This window comes from Sinocyclocheilus rhinocerous, unplaced genomic scaffold (genome assembly GCF_001515625.1).
Source record: "Sinocyclocheilus rhinocerous isolate Xijiao unplaced genomic scaffold, SAMN03320098_v1.1 scaffold1381, whole genome shotgun sequence".
Taxonomy (NCBI): Eukaryota; Metazoa; Chordata; class Actinopteri; order Cypriniformes; family Cyprinidae; genus Sinocyclocheilus; species Sinocyclocheilus rhinocerous.
In genome coordinates, this window is record NW_015654074.1 from 272663 (window position 1) to 287983 (window position 15321).

Below are 15321 nucleotides of genomic sequence, written 5' to 3' on the forward strand. Positions count from 1 at the left end.
ATACAGATAAGAGTAAGACAACCCGCAAAGTGTTAAAAAAATGTATAAAAAAAAAACAAAACACTAGTTTCTCTGTTCTTTTTGTATTCTATCTATTTATTTTCTTTTTATTTATTATGCAATTAACAAAAGCAAAAAAGGCCTCAACACTAGCTTGCTCTATTCTTTTTCTATTCTATCTGTTTTCTTTTTATTTATTAGGCCTATATAATAAAAAAAAAAACTTGCTACGTGTCTACTACATTAAGCTGAGCACTTGTGTATCATTGCTCTTTTGTTGATTCTGATGGCTTCAGTTGTCCTCATTTGTAAGTCTCTTTGGATAAAAGCGTCTGCTAAATGACTAAATATTTACTTTTATTTTTGCACACTCACAATAAAAAGAACATTTGTGTTTTTGTAATTAAGCAAACAAACAGGATGCGCGTTCTGTCATCTCGGTTCTCGGTTTCCTTTCCGTCAACTTGTTTGAGGATCGCTGCACCTCACATCTGTTTTATATCGGTTAATTATTTATGTCAGATATATGTATACCTTTTCTATATAGATTATGATTGTATTTTATTTTTATGGAAACAATTTTTGTTATTTATAATGCAACTTGCATACATTTGCCTTCAATCATCCTGGCGACCCATGTTTGACCCAGGGCTTGAAAAGCTAGGCTGTATAGTTAATAGTCAGGTGCATGCAGAAACTCGTGAACCATGCTCTTATAGCTGCGTCATCACCGTTTAGTGACGTCACTGAATGTTCCGGGAAACTGAAGTCGTGTCGTCAGTGTCGGTCACAGCGCCTTTTAACTGCTGATTTGGATCCGACAATGTTTCATTTACAAATGAAGCACCGGACCCACCTGACAGATCTTCTCCCAGATCTCATCACAGCCTGCTTTCTCCTGGAAGCTCAGAGCCAGGTCATAGTTCTCCGCTTCGGACCAGACGATGAGCGTGTCCTGAGGAGACAAAACCACCGCGCTCACGACCCCCAGACGGACGCTTATGAACTGACTTTAACTGAGATTGAGAGTTTACTATTGTGCTTTTGCATTACTACACACACACATTGTTATGAGCGCTGTGTAAACGAAGGAGTGCGCTGCTGGACTCACCTGCTGCTTCTGATACGCGGTGTCGGGGTTGATCTTGGACTCCAGCAGCAGAGAGCCTGCAGAAGAACAAAAACACACCGCATCAGACGAGCTGCGCGACAGCGGGAGCTCCGACAGACGCGTCGCTTACCGTCAGCCTCGCCGGTGACCGTCAGCGAGTCCGGCTCCGAGCAGCACACATGCCCGGTGCCCCGGTCCTCCCACTGCCGCTCCTCGTTCAGCGTGTACACCTTCACCCGCCGCCGGGTGTCGCTCATCTTTCCCGCACGAACCGAACCGAACCGAACCGAACCAGCACTAGCAGTCCTGACGCACAAAGCTAGCACTGCCTCGCCTCAGATCCGCGCAGCCGGCCGCCGCTCATCCTAACCCTGACTAATCCACACTAAACGAGCCGGAGCCTAAGTCCGGTCTGATCGGACCCTTGGAAAGACAAGCGTTTATATCACAACACTAACGTTAAACCTAAAGCTGACGCTACCTCCTATCAGTCATCTTAAACTCAGGAAAGCAGTTAATTAACCCTCAGATTGAGCCGAACCTCACACAACCCCGACCGATCCGAGCAGCACGGTGCTCGGATGTTTAACCGCCTTCAGGTCTCGTTATAGCTCAGATTAGCACGGAACGGTTCGAGTGTTTACGCGAATGTTCGTCTATCCGCCGATCGCCGCCATCTTGTGCGTCTTCTGAGGGCGCGGGGTTTCCGCGCGGGGGCTACGGCGGCCGCGCAGGACACCGCCGTTACCGCGAACTGAAGATGCTTACGGTGATTTGAGGGAGACTTTCAGAATTCTTCATCACTTCAATTAAGATTATAATAACTGAATTTTATAGCACAGCCACCACAAAAACCAGTCTTTAGCAGCTCTTCTTTAAGATCATTCTGAGGTTGACTTAAACTCATAAGATGTAGTTTAATACCCAGCAAGCAATTTTGCGTTTAAAAGATGTCTATTAGCCGTCTAAACACAGGCCAGACGTCTCGGCTAAAACGAGGCTGAATCTGGGCTGTCAGTGAACATCTAATAGACTCTAATCATAGCCCAAGCATAGACTAGTCATCAATTAGCCCGCTATTAAACCACTACATATATATGTCTAATAGACAACAACATGGCAATCCATACAAACAAATTCAATATACAGCTTTTATTAAGAAAAATAACATTTTTGACAACTTAAGACAATACAAAATGATAAAAATACAAAAGAATTAATGACTAAATAAAATTGTATAAATACAATACACTTAAATATAAATATTATGATTTAAAAAATCAGGAATTTTTAACAACTTAAGATAATAAAAATGAAAAAAATTAAATATTTTAAATAACTTAAGATATTTAAAAGAAAAAAAATCTAATACAAATCAAGCTGATGTTATCACACTTAACATTAAAACATTACGGATAAATGACAACATAAAAAAAAAAAGATGAACCCTTTTGTTGGTTTACTTTTAACAAATAAAACAACCAACAGTGAACTTAAAGGAAATTATTAATTATTGGTTTTATTTCTTGTTTAAATGCCTCTTTCTGCAGCGGACCACCCCCCTTCATGTTGAATTTGGACATGAGGGAATTTTTTTTAAACCCTAAAATATAATACAGATTGAGGTGGTTAACAATTGCAGACAAAGCTTGACATTTCAAAATGACCAGTAAAGGAATTCTTTTTTAAATTCTGATTTGCGTTGTAACTTATTGAGTATTGACACCACAATGTTTGATTAATGTGGCAAGATTTGTAGGCTTTACCTGTCCAGCATCCTTCTGGCACTCTCTTTGAGGTTCGGGAAGCTGGTCATCACAGCATCTGCCAAATAAGAAAGAAATAAAGCACAAGAAAAGCTTGACATAATTTTTTACTTTAATTACACTAATTGTGACAGGGAGTCATTCTCTTTTGCTTGGATGTCTACTAAAAACAAAAACGAGATATATATAGTGTATCACCATCCAGTGTGTTAAAAAAGAGAAGCTCTCTGGTAAACGTTGTGTGTTTTATACACATACCTCTGATGACCGAGAACAGTGCAGTCTTTTCAAATGCCTATTTCTGCAGCGGACCACCCCCCTTCAATTTGGACATGAGGGAATTTTTTAAAAACCCTATAATACAGATTGAGGTGGTTAACAATTGCGGACAAAGTTTGACATTTCAAAATGACCAGTAAAGGAATTCTTTTTTAAATTTCTGATTGCGTTGTAACTCATTGAGTATTGACACCACAATGTTTGATTAATGTGGCAAGATTTTGTATGCGTTGAAAGTGAAACCTAAAAAAACAGCGTGCATAAGAAAGCGATTGCACGCTTTCGTGAGCTTCAGCAAATGCACGCGATCACAGATTGACACGCTTCCCAGACGAAACAACCCCCCACGTGAAATTGAAATAATAACCCATGATATAAGATTTTGGCCATATTGCCCATCTAAATCATTAATCCCACACTATCAACAGGCGCGTCATGTAGGCTACACTTCTTAATAAAATTATAAATAATTATTTATTTTTGTTTTACTTTTCTTTGTATATTTATTTATATTGATTTATTTATATTTGCTTTTTTACATTTCTTTGTACATTTATTTCTAATTATGGCAGGATTGGCGTTCCATAGTTATGCTCCGGGGTTTGCACCCTTCGCAAACATGTAACACCGTGTCCTAACTACACGCGGCACGACAAGATTCCAGCGACAAACAATTTGTGTGTCCACACCTGTTTTAATACAGTCTATGGTCCACACCAAACGCAGCCAAATATCAAAGCCAATCAGAAGCGTGTGTTTCATAATTCATAAATATTAAAGCTTTTTAACATCATTAAATGTACATACTGAATGACTGATAACATCTTTGTCATGGAATACACTCGTTGGAATACACGGAATACACTCGTAACGGTCATCTTTGCTTTATTTTCAAAATCTGAGGTAAACTATCTATTGTTGCTTTCAGTATGGCCATAAGGTCACACAAAATTACATTTAAACTCATATTAGAGACTTTTAACTTTGAATAAAGCACATGATCACCTGAGATTATGTACTTTCATATAGTTTGTATGTTGTTGTTCCAGCCACAGCGTCGCGCAAATAGAAACCGTTCCTAAAATTGAAATTTTGCGTGTCACCGTCGCGGCTAGTTAGGACAAAAACTTAGATTAACATGGAAAAGATACCTTTTATCGCGTCGCGTGTAGTTAGGACACGGTGTAATGCAAAAGCTCAAGTGAGGACAATGTGTGTAATAAGAGCGTTTATTATAAAATACAGAGTGTTCAGTAAGGCGCAGGTGAGCCGCTCTATGAGTCTGGGCTCTGCTCTCCGGACGCTCCTACAGAGATGCTGTGTCTGTCGCTCAGACTCCTCACCGCCGCCGCCGCCGGAGATTGCAGCACCTTACGAGACAGCCTCATCCTGCCATCCGTGGGGTCGCGGCCGAAATACTTCACCTGAGAGTACAAAACACACCGGTGAAGAAACCCGCAGAGCTCAGAGAGCACACGCTGCGGCTGCTGCCCACTGCACCTGGATCTGCTGCCCGACCTCCAGTCCTAGAGCGCTGGGGTGCTTGATCTGAAACACACACACACACTTCAGAAGCTGAGCGAGCGGGGTCAGAGGACAGGAGGACAGGTGCTCACCCGCTTGTGGTCCAGCTGGGAGTTGTGCAGGAGCACAGCGCTCATGTTGGGATAGAGCTTCACCATCACGCCGATGTCCCTGGAACACACAAACTAGCTTTACTAGCTACACTAAACACTACAACAAAACTCAAGCTCACTGAAGACAAGTAAACAGTCAGGCAGCGATTAAATAAGAATAAGAAACTAATTACAAGCAACAGCCCAAAAAAGCTACAGTAGAACAAATAAATGTGACCCTGGAGCACAAAACCAGTCATAAGGGTCAATTTTGTGAAATTGAGATTTATGCATGATCTGAAAGCTGAATAAATAAGCTTTCCATTGATGTATGGTTTGTTAGGATAGGACAATATTTGAAAACCTGGAATCTGCGGGTGCAAAAAAATCTAAATATTGAGAAAATCATCTTTAAAGTTGTCCAAATGAAGTTCTTAGCAATGCATATTACTAATCAAAAATTAAGTTTTGATATATTTATGGTAGGACATTTACAAAATATCTTCATGGAACATGATCTTTACTTAATATCCTAATGATTTTTGGCATAAAAGAAAAATGGATAATTTTGACCCATACAATGTATTGTTGGCTATTGCTACAAATATACCCCAGCGACTTAACACTGCTTTTGTGCTCCAGGGTCACATATGAGAAATGCTACATACATTGTATAAAGCAGTCGAATGTATAAAAACACTGCATATTCTTCACTGTGTGAATTAAATACAGAGGCGGACAGTAGTGAAGTATTTTTATGCTGCTTTTCAAGTGTCTGTACTTTATCAGACTGTTTTTCTTTTACTTCACTACATTCCAAAAAGCATAATATTGTACTTTTTACTGCACTACGTTTCATGTTAAATATCGTTTAGTACTTAATCACATTAGAAATCTAGTACTTTCTTACTTTTACTGAAGTAAAATTAATTCAAAGTTTTACTTGAGTACAAGAAAGTACTACATTTTTAATGTTCTTAAGTATTATATGTAAAAAACAAAAACAAAAAAAATTATTTATGAAACGTAGTGCAGTAAAAACTACGACATTATGCTTTGGAATGTATTGAAGTAAAAGAAAAACAGTCTGATAAAGTACAGACACTTTTTAATTTACTCGAGTCAAGTACAAATACTTCGCTACTGTCCGCCGCTGATTAAATATATTTCTTCTTATTAAAGTTATTAAAGTGATTTAGTCAAGAGCAGCGAGAGATTTTCTCTCTTGTGTTGTTTGATGAACATGAGTGAGAGAAAGCAGGAATATTAGACTGCTGTCACTTTAAGAGCTGCCCACATCCAATATACTGCTACACACGTGTTCTCTGATTACGTAAATGAACTAGTGAACATTAAAACAAACTGTTTGAAATAACCATTTTGTTGAAAAAGAATCATATTTCCCCATTTGCCTGAAGCTCTGGATTACAGGTAATAATGTTGTAAATAATGTTTGGTTTCTTGCACAGACATATCGTTTTGCTTCATAAGACCTCAATATATCATCAAAAAAACAAAAAACTTGCCCCTTTTAGACTTGCACTCTATTCATTTAACTAACTGCTTGTTTTCTTAAAAAAACAAACACAACACTACCTTTTCTATTATTTTGTATTCTATTTATTATACAATTAACAAAAAGCAAAAAAAAGGCCTCTAACACTAGCTTGCTCTATTCTTTATCTATTCTATCTGTTTTCTTTTTATTATATAATAAAAAAATAAAAAAAAACTTTGCTACGTGTACTGCGTTAAAGCTAACTGAGACTTGTTATAGCACTTGCGTATCATTGCTCTTTTGATGATTTTGATTGCTTCCATTGTCCTCGTTTGTAAGTCTCTTTGGATAAAAGCGTCTGCTAAACGACTAAATGTAACAGCCACGGGTATTAATTTTGTGTTGCCTTTTTTATTCTCAAAGACAGGTAGCTGCTGACTTGCATTTTATGAATCACCAAGGAGAAGGTTTCAGCTAAAAATCTTCTTTACTAGGAGTCAGCTGCATCTTGGATGGCCTGAGAGCGAGTTTATTAGCAGCAAGTGTTCATCTTTGGGTGAACTATGCCTTTAACTCGATCCGAACAATAAACACTGAGACCTGTGAGAGGCTAAACTCCACCTGATCTCTGTGACGGTGGCTGTGTACACGGCTCCGAACTCCAGCTGCTGCTCCTGCTGCAGAACAGAAGACAAGCATCAGAGTCTGATCACGGGACATCATCAGAGCAGCTGATCATCACACTCACATCATCTCTGCAGACAGCTCGGATCAACTCCTGCGCTTCACTCATGGCGCCGGGCGTCGGAGCAAACACAGAGAACGTCTCCTCATCCACCTGAGAGATGGTCACACCTGCCAGAGAGCAAGAGCAGAGCTTCATCACACACACACACACACCCACTCGCACACACACACACACACACACGCACGCCGTCTGAACCAAGTGTGTGCTTCGCTTTGAAACAGACTTGATGAAGAGATGAAGCATATTGTGCTTTCAGTTTGAGTTCGTTTGACAGATACTGTGCCAAAGCATAATGCCACAAAACACAACTTTAAAGACCATTTATGTTAGAATAAGTAGTTTAAATATATATTTAAAAACTACAATTTCTGCCCGGAAGACCTATCGTTTCATATCATCATGTGACCACGATAATATCGAGACAGTTTTGCTATCATGATATTGAGATATTGATAATTCGTTCCATCCCTAGTGAACACACACACAGACGGCACACAGGAGAGTGTGTTACCTGCAGAGCCGTGATCCCTTTACTGCTGCCTGCCATCTTGAAGTCCATGTCTCCGTTGTAGTCCTCTATTCCCTTGATTAGAGAGCAGAGGAATGAGCGCGCGGCTCGGTTAACGCTCAGGGAACAGATGCTGGAGCACCTACCAGAATATCGGTCAGCAGCCTGTAGTCCTGGATCTCTGACGCTTTCTCAGGATGGGCTTTAGATATGAGGCCGATGGCGACTCCGGCTACAGCGGAGGACATGGGCACACCTGCACACAAACACCTGACACATGAGCTGAATGAGGATAGGTTTAGACATTAGGTTTTTTAACAAACTAGAATGGCGGATAAAGTTCACAGGCAATCAGAATAATTAGATTTACTATTGTACAGGCTTCAAGGAAGGATTCAGAAAAAAAAGACATTTTGAATTCTTTGACAAGTTTCATTAAGTTTGACCTCCTTATGGCCACTGACTCAGACTCTATCAGCATTTTAATTCTGTTCGATCTTTCCTCTGCTTTTGACACAATCTCTCGCAGTGTTCTCATCTCATGACTCTGCTCTTGGTATTCGGCAGCATTACATTGCTTTGCGGCAGGCTAAGTCCTCTACTGCTCCTGTCTCTCACGGTGTTCCTCAGGGTTCTGTTCTCGGGCCTTTACTCTTCATCATCTACATGCTTTCTTTAGGTAGCATTATCCGTCATCATAGCCTCAACTTCCATTGCAATGCAGACGACATCCAGCTCTATATCAGTTCTCAACACAACTCTCCTTTTCCCACCAACTCCTTAGCGGCTTGTATTAATGATATAAATGCTTGGATGACCAGTAACTTTCTCAAACTCAACACTGATAAACAGATCTACTACTTGTCGGTTCACCAAAAAATGTTGCTCCTTTCTGTCCTGACAATGTTAACATTGCTGGGATCTTGGTTTGACCTTCTACTATCATTAAAATCCTGGGTATAATCTTTGACTCCTCTCTCTCCTTCCTTCCTCACATTTCTTCTCTCACTAAATCTGCCTTCTTTCACCTCCGTAATATCGCTCGCTTACGTCCCTTCTTAAATATCAGTGATGCTGAGACACTGGTTCATGCCTTCATTACTTCTCGACTCGACTACTGTAATTCTCTTTTCTGAGGTCTATCAAACACAACATTAAATAAGCTCCAATATATCCAGAACTCTGCAGCTAGGGTTCTACACAGACTTCATTGGTTACCAATTCAATACAAGATACTCCTCATCACCTTCAAAGCACGTCATGGTCTCGCCTCTGTATATTTCTGATCTCATTCATACACTACGCTCTTCAGATACCGGTCTGCTGTTAATTCCACGCCACAGGTTAGCGTCGTTTGGAGGACGAGCGTTTTGTATCTCTGCCCCCACACTCTGCAATTCTATTCCCAAACACATTTGAGATCTTTCTTCATTACAAGATTTCAAAACCCACCCTAAAACATATATTGTCCTTTCTTGTTTCTCTGATCTCTGACTGTATGATCAGATGTTTATCTGCTGTCATGTTTATCTGTTTTGATATTGTAAAGTGACCTTGGGTTTGCAGAAAGGTGCTATATAAAATAAACGTATTATTATTATTATTAAAGCACACTACTGTAAGGCTGTAATTAATTGGCCTGTTCAATCAAACCGCACAGGGCAGCAGCAGGACAGTACTGCGGTCATATGACGATACCTGCATCCATGAGCGCTAAACTGCCGCCACACACCGAGGCCATGGAGGACGAGCCTGTGGACACACAGAGCAGAGACAGAGCATGAGCTCAGGGGTCATCCTCCTCAGACGCTGAGAGCGGCGAGAGACGCACCGTTGGACTCCAGCACCTCAGACGTGACGCGGATGGTGAAGGGGAAATCTGGAGGAACGACGGGCCTCAGCGCCTTCTCCGCCAGCGCTCCTGAACACACACGCACACACACCGCTGAGACTCGGAGGGGAAGGAGACGAGCGTCTTACAGAGGAAGCACACTCACCGTGACCCAGCTCCCGCCGGTTCGCTCCTCCCATCTTCCCGATCTCATTGGTGGCATACGGAGGAAACTAAAGAAACGCTCAGTGAGTGAAGGTGAACTGTACAGCCTGAGCTAAACATGCAGAGTAAAGCGTCACTCACTTCATAGTGCAGCATGAAGTTCTTGTCTTTGACGCCACTAGAAGAAAACGAACGTCACATCAGTCAAACCTTCACTAGTCAAGATTTACAGCTCACAGCTCAGATGAACTGACCAGTGAAATGAGAGGAAAGCCTTTGCTGGAACAGGATGAAGTGTGTGTTTATCTTCAGCATCTCCTCGTAGACCGACGGCGACGCTTCATCACAGCCATCATGTGATGTCATTGCCGTAATGTTTATGACATTAATATCAATCCGCAAATAAATCACGGTGTTGTCAAGATTGTAGAAAAGCCAGGGAATATCAGAGAGTGTTACCTACATGGCTGGACTTACCATTGGGTTTTACATTTCTTTACAGAGGATGATTCTATATTATATTAATGTTCCACTAAATGATGCGATCTGAAGAGCTCTCTTCGTCTCCCTGACATCACACACAGTGGGGCAGAAATGTCATCAAAATGATTTAAAAAATGGAATGAGTTGAATGAGCTTCTGTTTTTATGACATATGCCTATGATATAGGAGTTAGCCTATCACACAAACAAGAGTCCTGTTTTTCCATCGCAAATGTACAATAAACTATATGTTACTGAGTAACTTACAGACACAAAATTCAATTTTGCTCAGTCAAAAAGAAAACAGACCAGTTGCTCAGCACAGAGCGCTAACTGATTCTATCACTGCAGTCGTTTGACAAACTCAATGAATTAGCATTTTAAACGAATCGGTTGATTTAAGATTGATTTTGCTGGCTGTAGTTACATATTCTAAAAAAGTAGCTTGTTTCATTTTTGAAGTCTACATTAAAATGCTATGTTTAAATTGAACACAATCCATCGATGGATTTTGTTGATAGTGATTTCATTTGATTGTTAATAGCCAACGTGTCTTTTTATTCGGATTGAATTGATTGATTAAATTTAAGAACCTGACATAAGTATATGATAATACATATTTATAATACTACTACTACATCTCTGGCTTTATTTCAGGGTTTTAATCTGAGAGAACACATCTTGTTTATCGTATTATAGTGACTATTTAATATTACATATAAACTTTGTTTGGGATAGACAAGTTGCATATTAATTGTACTGTATATGTAGCCTACTATATAACCTCAAAACATATTTTAATGCTTGTGTATTTTGTGTTACTCCATAATGATGCTGTTCTAGTTGAAGGCATTGTAATGTATAGGTATGGGGCCCAAACATAACCTCTAGCCCAGGGGGCCCCGGTTGCCCTAGTTACCTACAACACTATCCTACATCAACATGAACTAAACAGCAAATGATGGAGCAAGTTATTTCATGCTGCTGAGAGATTATGAAAACAGTTTTGTCTTGATCACATATGAGTTGATTGGTTCACAGTGAGAGCAGGAACATGCTTTGAATGAGTGATTTCTCATTGCTCAGAGTAAATGAGCTGATGATTGAGTGTGTTACTGACCTGAGCGCGGTGGATATCGCGTCTGATTTCATACTGGACTCCAGAGAGTCAAACGTGACGGAGCACAGCACCTGCACACACATTCACAGCAGACAACGCTGGACAAATCAGATAAAAACTGCATCCAAGTCTGATGTGCTACAGAGATGGGGCCAGTGCTGACCTGTGTCTGCCCCCTCTGGAAGAGAGCCGAGCCGTGGAGAGGCTTGAAGACGTCCACCTCGCAGGAAATGTTGCGCAGAGACGTCAGATCTCTGCCGTCACACCTGTCACATGACGCAGCACACGTGTGTGTTACTGTTGAGCAGATTCTTACACAGCTGCGTCTGTCAGTGGATCTCTCTCTAATATATCTGCACATCGACGGATCCGCTGACAGTCGCTCATTAGCGGGAAACGGACGTTTCTAAAGTTTCAGTACCGAATGGTGTCGCAGTCGGTATTTTGACAACACTAGAACACAAACATCGGAGCGTGAATTACCGCCTGTATTCACTGAGAACCAGATTCCTGAAGACCTCTCTGGAGACGCTGTTGAAGGCCTCCACCACCTCGAAGGACTCTGACTGCGGGAACCTCTCTAGAGACGGCACACAGCACCGTTACACACAGAGCAAACACACGGTCATAACGGCTGATGAACGCCACGCACCTCTGATGTGCTCCTCCGCCTCCAGACGGATCTTATTGATCGCTTCATCTCGGGAGATCTGGGAAAACACGCACACTTAAAGGAGCAGTTCACCCAAAACTGAAGATCTGCTCACCCTCAGTTCATCCGAGATCAGGATGAGTTTGTTTCTTCATCAGGTTTGTAGAAATGTAGCATTGCATCAGTGTCTCAGCAATGGATGCTCTGCAGTGAATGGGTGCCGTCAGAATGAGAGTCCAAACAGCTGATAAAAACATCACAATAATCCACAAGTAATCCACAGCACTCCAGTCCATCAGTTAACATCTGGAGAAGACAAAAGCTGAAACTAATCCAGCATTAAGATGTTTTTAACTAAAATACATAGAGTCCATAATCCATAATAACTCTTCCTCCAGTGAAAAAGTGCATCTGCTGTTGTCTCTCACATCAAAATCCAGCCACATATGTGTTTAGAGCTGTTTAAACGCTGCTTGATCTGTGCAGATTTCTCTCCCGATTCACACCAGAACACTTTTTCACGTTATTATGGATTATGGACTCTATGTATTTTAGTTAAAAACATCTTAATGCTGGATTAGTTTCAGCTTTTGTCTTCTCCAGATGTTAACTGATGGACTGGAGTGCTGTGGATTACTTGTGGATTATTGTGATGTTTTTATCAGCTGTTTGGACTCTCATTCTGACGGCACCCATTCACTGCAGAGCATCCATTGCTGAGACTCATCCTGATCTGGGACGGCCTGAGGGTGAGCACATCTTCAGTTTTGGGTGAACTGTTCCTGTAACACCGCATGAGATCAGACACAGGGTGCCGGTGTGACGCTGACACGCACCTTGTCGTGTGTGAAGTCTGTAAATACAGCGTAGATCTTATCAGACGCCAACCTGAGGAGAAAACAGCCAATCACACTCTCACACAGAGAAGTCACGAGGAACAAACAGCGCGTCAGAAGAATGCATTTAGACAGCGCAGGATTATGAGTCACAAGCCCAGCTCATATTTCACTATATTTGGCACAGAATACTGAAGCTCAGTTAACGTCCCGTGTTGTATGTCTTGTTGTGGTGTGTGTGGAGTCTCACTGGCATGTGTAGTCCAGCATCTCGGCGGAGGCGGTGAAGAGTCTGGCAGGAGAGCGTTTGCTGATCTTCATGTCTCTGCTCATCTGCTGGATGGCCAGGATGATCTGCTGCGTGTGCTTGACGCCGAGCTTCACCGCGTGACTGAAGTCCTGCTGCAGGACGTTCTCCGCCGCCGCCTCCATCATTACTACACACACACACACACACACAGTGAGTCAGAGCAGGGCATGATGGGTAACGCCGAGCGCTGCTGAGCTCACACTCACCCACTTGGCTGGACGGGGCTCCGGCGATCACCAGGTTGAGTTTGCTGCCGCTCATCTCTGAGCGCGTGGGGTTGATGAGGAACTCTCCGTCCACGAGGCCCACACGCACCGCTCCTGAAACACAGCCAGCGTCACACACACTCACACACACACACTCGCTGCATTCGTGAGAGTGTGACGCTGCACTCACCGATGGGTCCGTTCCAGGGGATATCAGACAGAGCCAGAGCCGCAGACGCTGAGAAACGAGCGACAGGATCAGACACACACACACACACACACACACCTGTGACAGAGACACTCATACCTCCATTGATGGCCAGAATGTCAGGGTCGTTGACTCCATCTGCGGCTAAGATGTTGCACAGCACCTTCAGCACAAACACACGAGCGTCAGTCCAGAGTCACGAGTGATTCACACTAGCTGGGTTTCCATCCAAAGATGCGAATTAAACTTGTGCACAAAACTGAAATATCACTTAAAACATAGCACCGTTTCCATCCCACGAGTCCGAGAGAACAAAAGCATCACTTCCTGATAAACTTGCACAAAATATCACTAAGAAAACTAGGGGAAGCCACTGAATATAATAATCTTCATGTATGATAAATGACTTGCGCCTCAGAGCGAGCAGACGAAACACCATGCTTTCGGAGGCGGATGCTGCTGTTTGGGAACGCAGTCGTGTAAGACAATTATACAGAGATACTTTGACGACAGACTTTGCTCAGGCCTTTCAGAACAACCCTAACAACATATAGATGCTGTGAACGAGAGCAATAAATAAACATAACACAAGGAAACAAGGAAAATAAACATGGTTTACACAGGTGGATTTGTGATAGGATGCAGCACTGCAACAAAATGCATATTTTTGTGCAAAATGTAAACAACCTACAGGAGGATTCCATGTTTTATAAAATACTAATAATATTCTTTAAAAATAAACACTGGACACTATTACCATGCACTCTAGCGTCTATGACTGGAAGGCATGAAACAAACTGCAAGGTTATGAACTTTGTAACAATTGTATAAGGTTATTTTGTTACCAGCATTTCAGCATTCATAGTTTCAGTTAAATAAGTGCACTTCTTACTGCTGGGATTTGTGTGAACACTACTCACACTAGAATACTAAATGACATACACTAGTTATCATGCACAAAGCATTTGACATTTTTTTTAATGAAGACTGATGCGTTTCAAAACCTCACAGCACATCTGGCCTGTCTGAGAAGTCATGAAATTTACTCCTGCTTTCAAACTTAATGTTGGCCTCAACTTGTCTTTTATAACATGTTTCCGCTGTTCGACTAATTCAGCAAGAAGCAGCACCAGTTCGGTTTGCTTTTGGAATCCATGGTGGCTGATTATATCATAAACTCTAGGCTGTATAGAGGCAGCTCAGTTAACAGCACACCGGTTTACAATCTGTGATTAAGACATGGTGGAAAACGAGTTTATCTTTCATTTCCAATGTGAATATCATGATGTGTTCTCTTAAATTCTTTATTGTCAGATGTGTGCTGAATGTAAACTCCTCTTATAGGAACGTCAGCATTCAAAGTGAATTTATCGGAGAATATTCTTAAATAAGGAAATCTATTCAGTGATTGGTCCAGGCCGGCCGTCATCCAAAATCCTGTTTGTGGCACAGCAGTGAATCCTCTCGAAGACGGACACTTCAGATTTAGTCCTACACTTCGTTTAAATTACGACTGAGATGCTTGAGATCTGACTTTAAGGGCAGCTTTTTTACTCTTAAGGCCATTCCTAGCAGTGTTCTTGTGAGTAACTCTCAGAGGCTTGATAAACACGGGCCCAGATATCAACAAGCAGTGACTCGAGAGACGACGACGAGAGATCACATGAGCGTCACACCTGTGTGTCGTAGAAGTATCCGGCGGGAAACAGCGGCCTGATGGAGCGATCTGCACAAACACACACACACAGCATCAGACAGGAGCGCATTACTAACATACGAGAGAGTGTGTGTGTGTGTGTGTGAGAGAGAGAGAGAGAGAGAGTGTGTGTGTGTGAGAGAGAGAGTGTCAGTGTGTGTGTGAGAGAAAGAGTGTCAGTGTGTGTGTGTGTGTGTGAGAGAGAGTGTCAGTGTGTGTGTGTGTGTGTGAGAGAGAGAGTGTCAGTGTGTGTGTGAGAGTGTGCGCGCGCGTTTTTGTGACAAATGAG

The 15321-nt window shown here is 41.9% G+C and overlaps 2 protein-coding genes across 2 annotated transcripts in view; both read right to left on the reverse strand.

The window, feature by feature from the left end:
• The window catches only part of ppp4r3b (protein phosphatase 4, regulatory subunit 3B), a 24295-nt gene extending 22471 nt beyond the window's left edge, over positions 1–1824 (reverse strand). The window contains exons 1-3 of the mRNA XM_016523481.1: positions 1242–1824; positions 1112–1167; positions 857–955 (exon numbers count right to left, since the gene is read on the reverse strand). Coding sequence (XP_016378967.1) covers positions 857–955; positions 1112–1167; positions 1242–1368 — 282 coding nt within the window. The 5' untranslated portion in view covers positions 1369–1824. The remainder of the gene's footprint in view (positions 1–856; positions 956–1111; positions 1168–1241) is intronic.
• Positions 1825–4369: 2545 nt separating this feature from the next.
• The window catches only part of pnpt1 (polyribonucleotide nucleotidyltransferase 1), a 12579-nt gene continuing 1627 nt past the window's right edge, over positions 4370–15321 (reverse strand). The window contains exons 4-24 of the mRNA XM_016523483.1: positions 15013–15117; positions 13436–13499; positions 13319–13366; positions 13129–13242; positions 12863–13049; positions 12613–12664; positions 11777–11834; positions 11608–11704; positions 11288–11390; positions 11125–11195; positions 9664–9700; positions 9524–9590; positions 9358–9447; positions 9225–9278; positions 7673–7782; positions 7530–7601; positions 7019–7228; positions 6892–6947; positions 4773–4851; positions 4657–4704; positions 4370–4580 (exon numbers count right to left, since the gene is read on the reverse strand). Of these exons, the coding sequence (XP_016378969.1) occupies positions 4431–4580; positions 4657–4704; positions 4773–4851; positions 6892–6947; positions 7019–7228; positions 7530–7601; positions 7673–7782; positions 9225–9278; positions 9358–9447; positions 9524–9590; positions 9664–9700; positions 11125–11195; positions 11288–11390; positions 11608–11704; positions 11777–11834; positions 12613–12664; positions 12863–13049; positions 13129–13242; positions 13319–13366; positions 13436–13499; positions 15013–15117 (1872 nt within the window). The 3' untranslated portion in view covers positions 4370–4430. The remainder of the gene's footprint in view (positions 4581–4656; positions 4705–4772; positions 4852–6891; positions 6948–7018; positions 7229–7529; positions 7602–7672; positions 7783–9224; positions 9279–9357; positions 9448–9523; positions 9591–9663; positions 9701–11124; positions 11196–11287; positions 11391–11607; positions 11705–11776; positions 11835–12612; positions 12665–12862; positions 13050–13128; positions 13243–13318; positions 13367–13435; positions 13500–15012; positions 15118–15321) is intronic.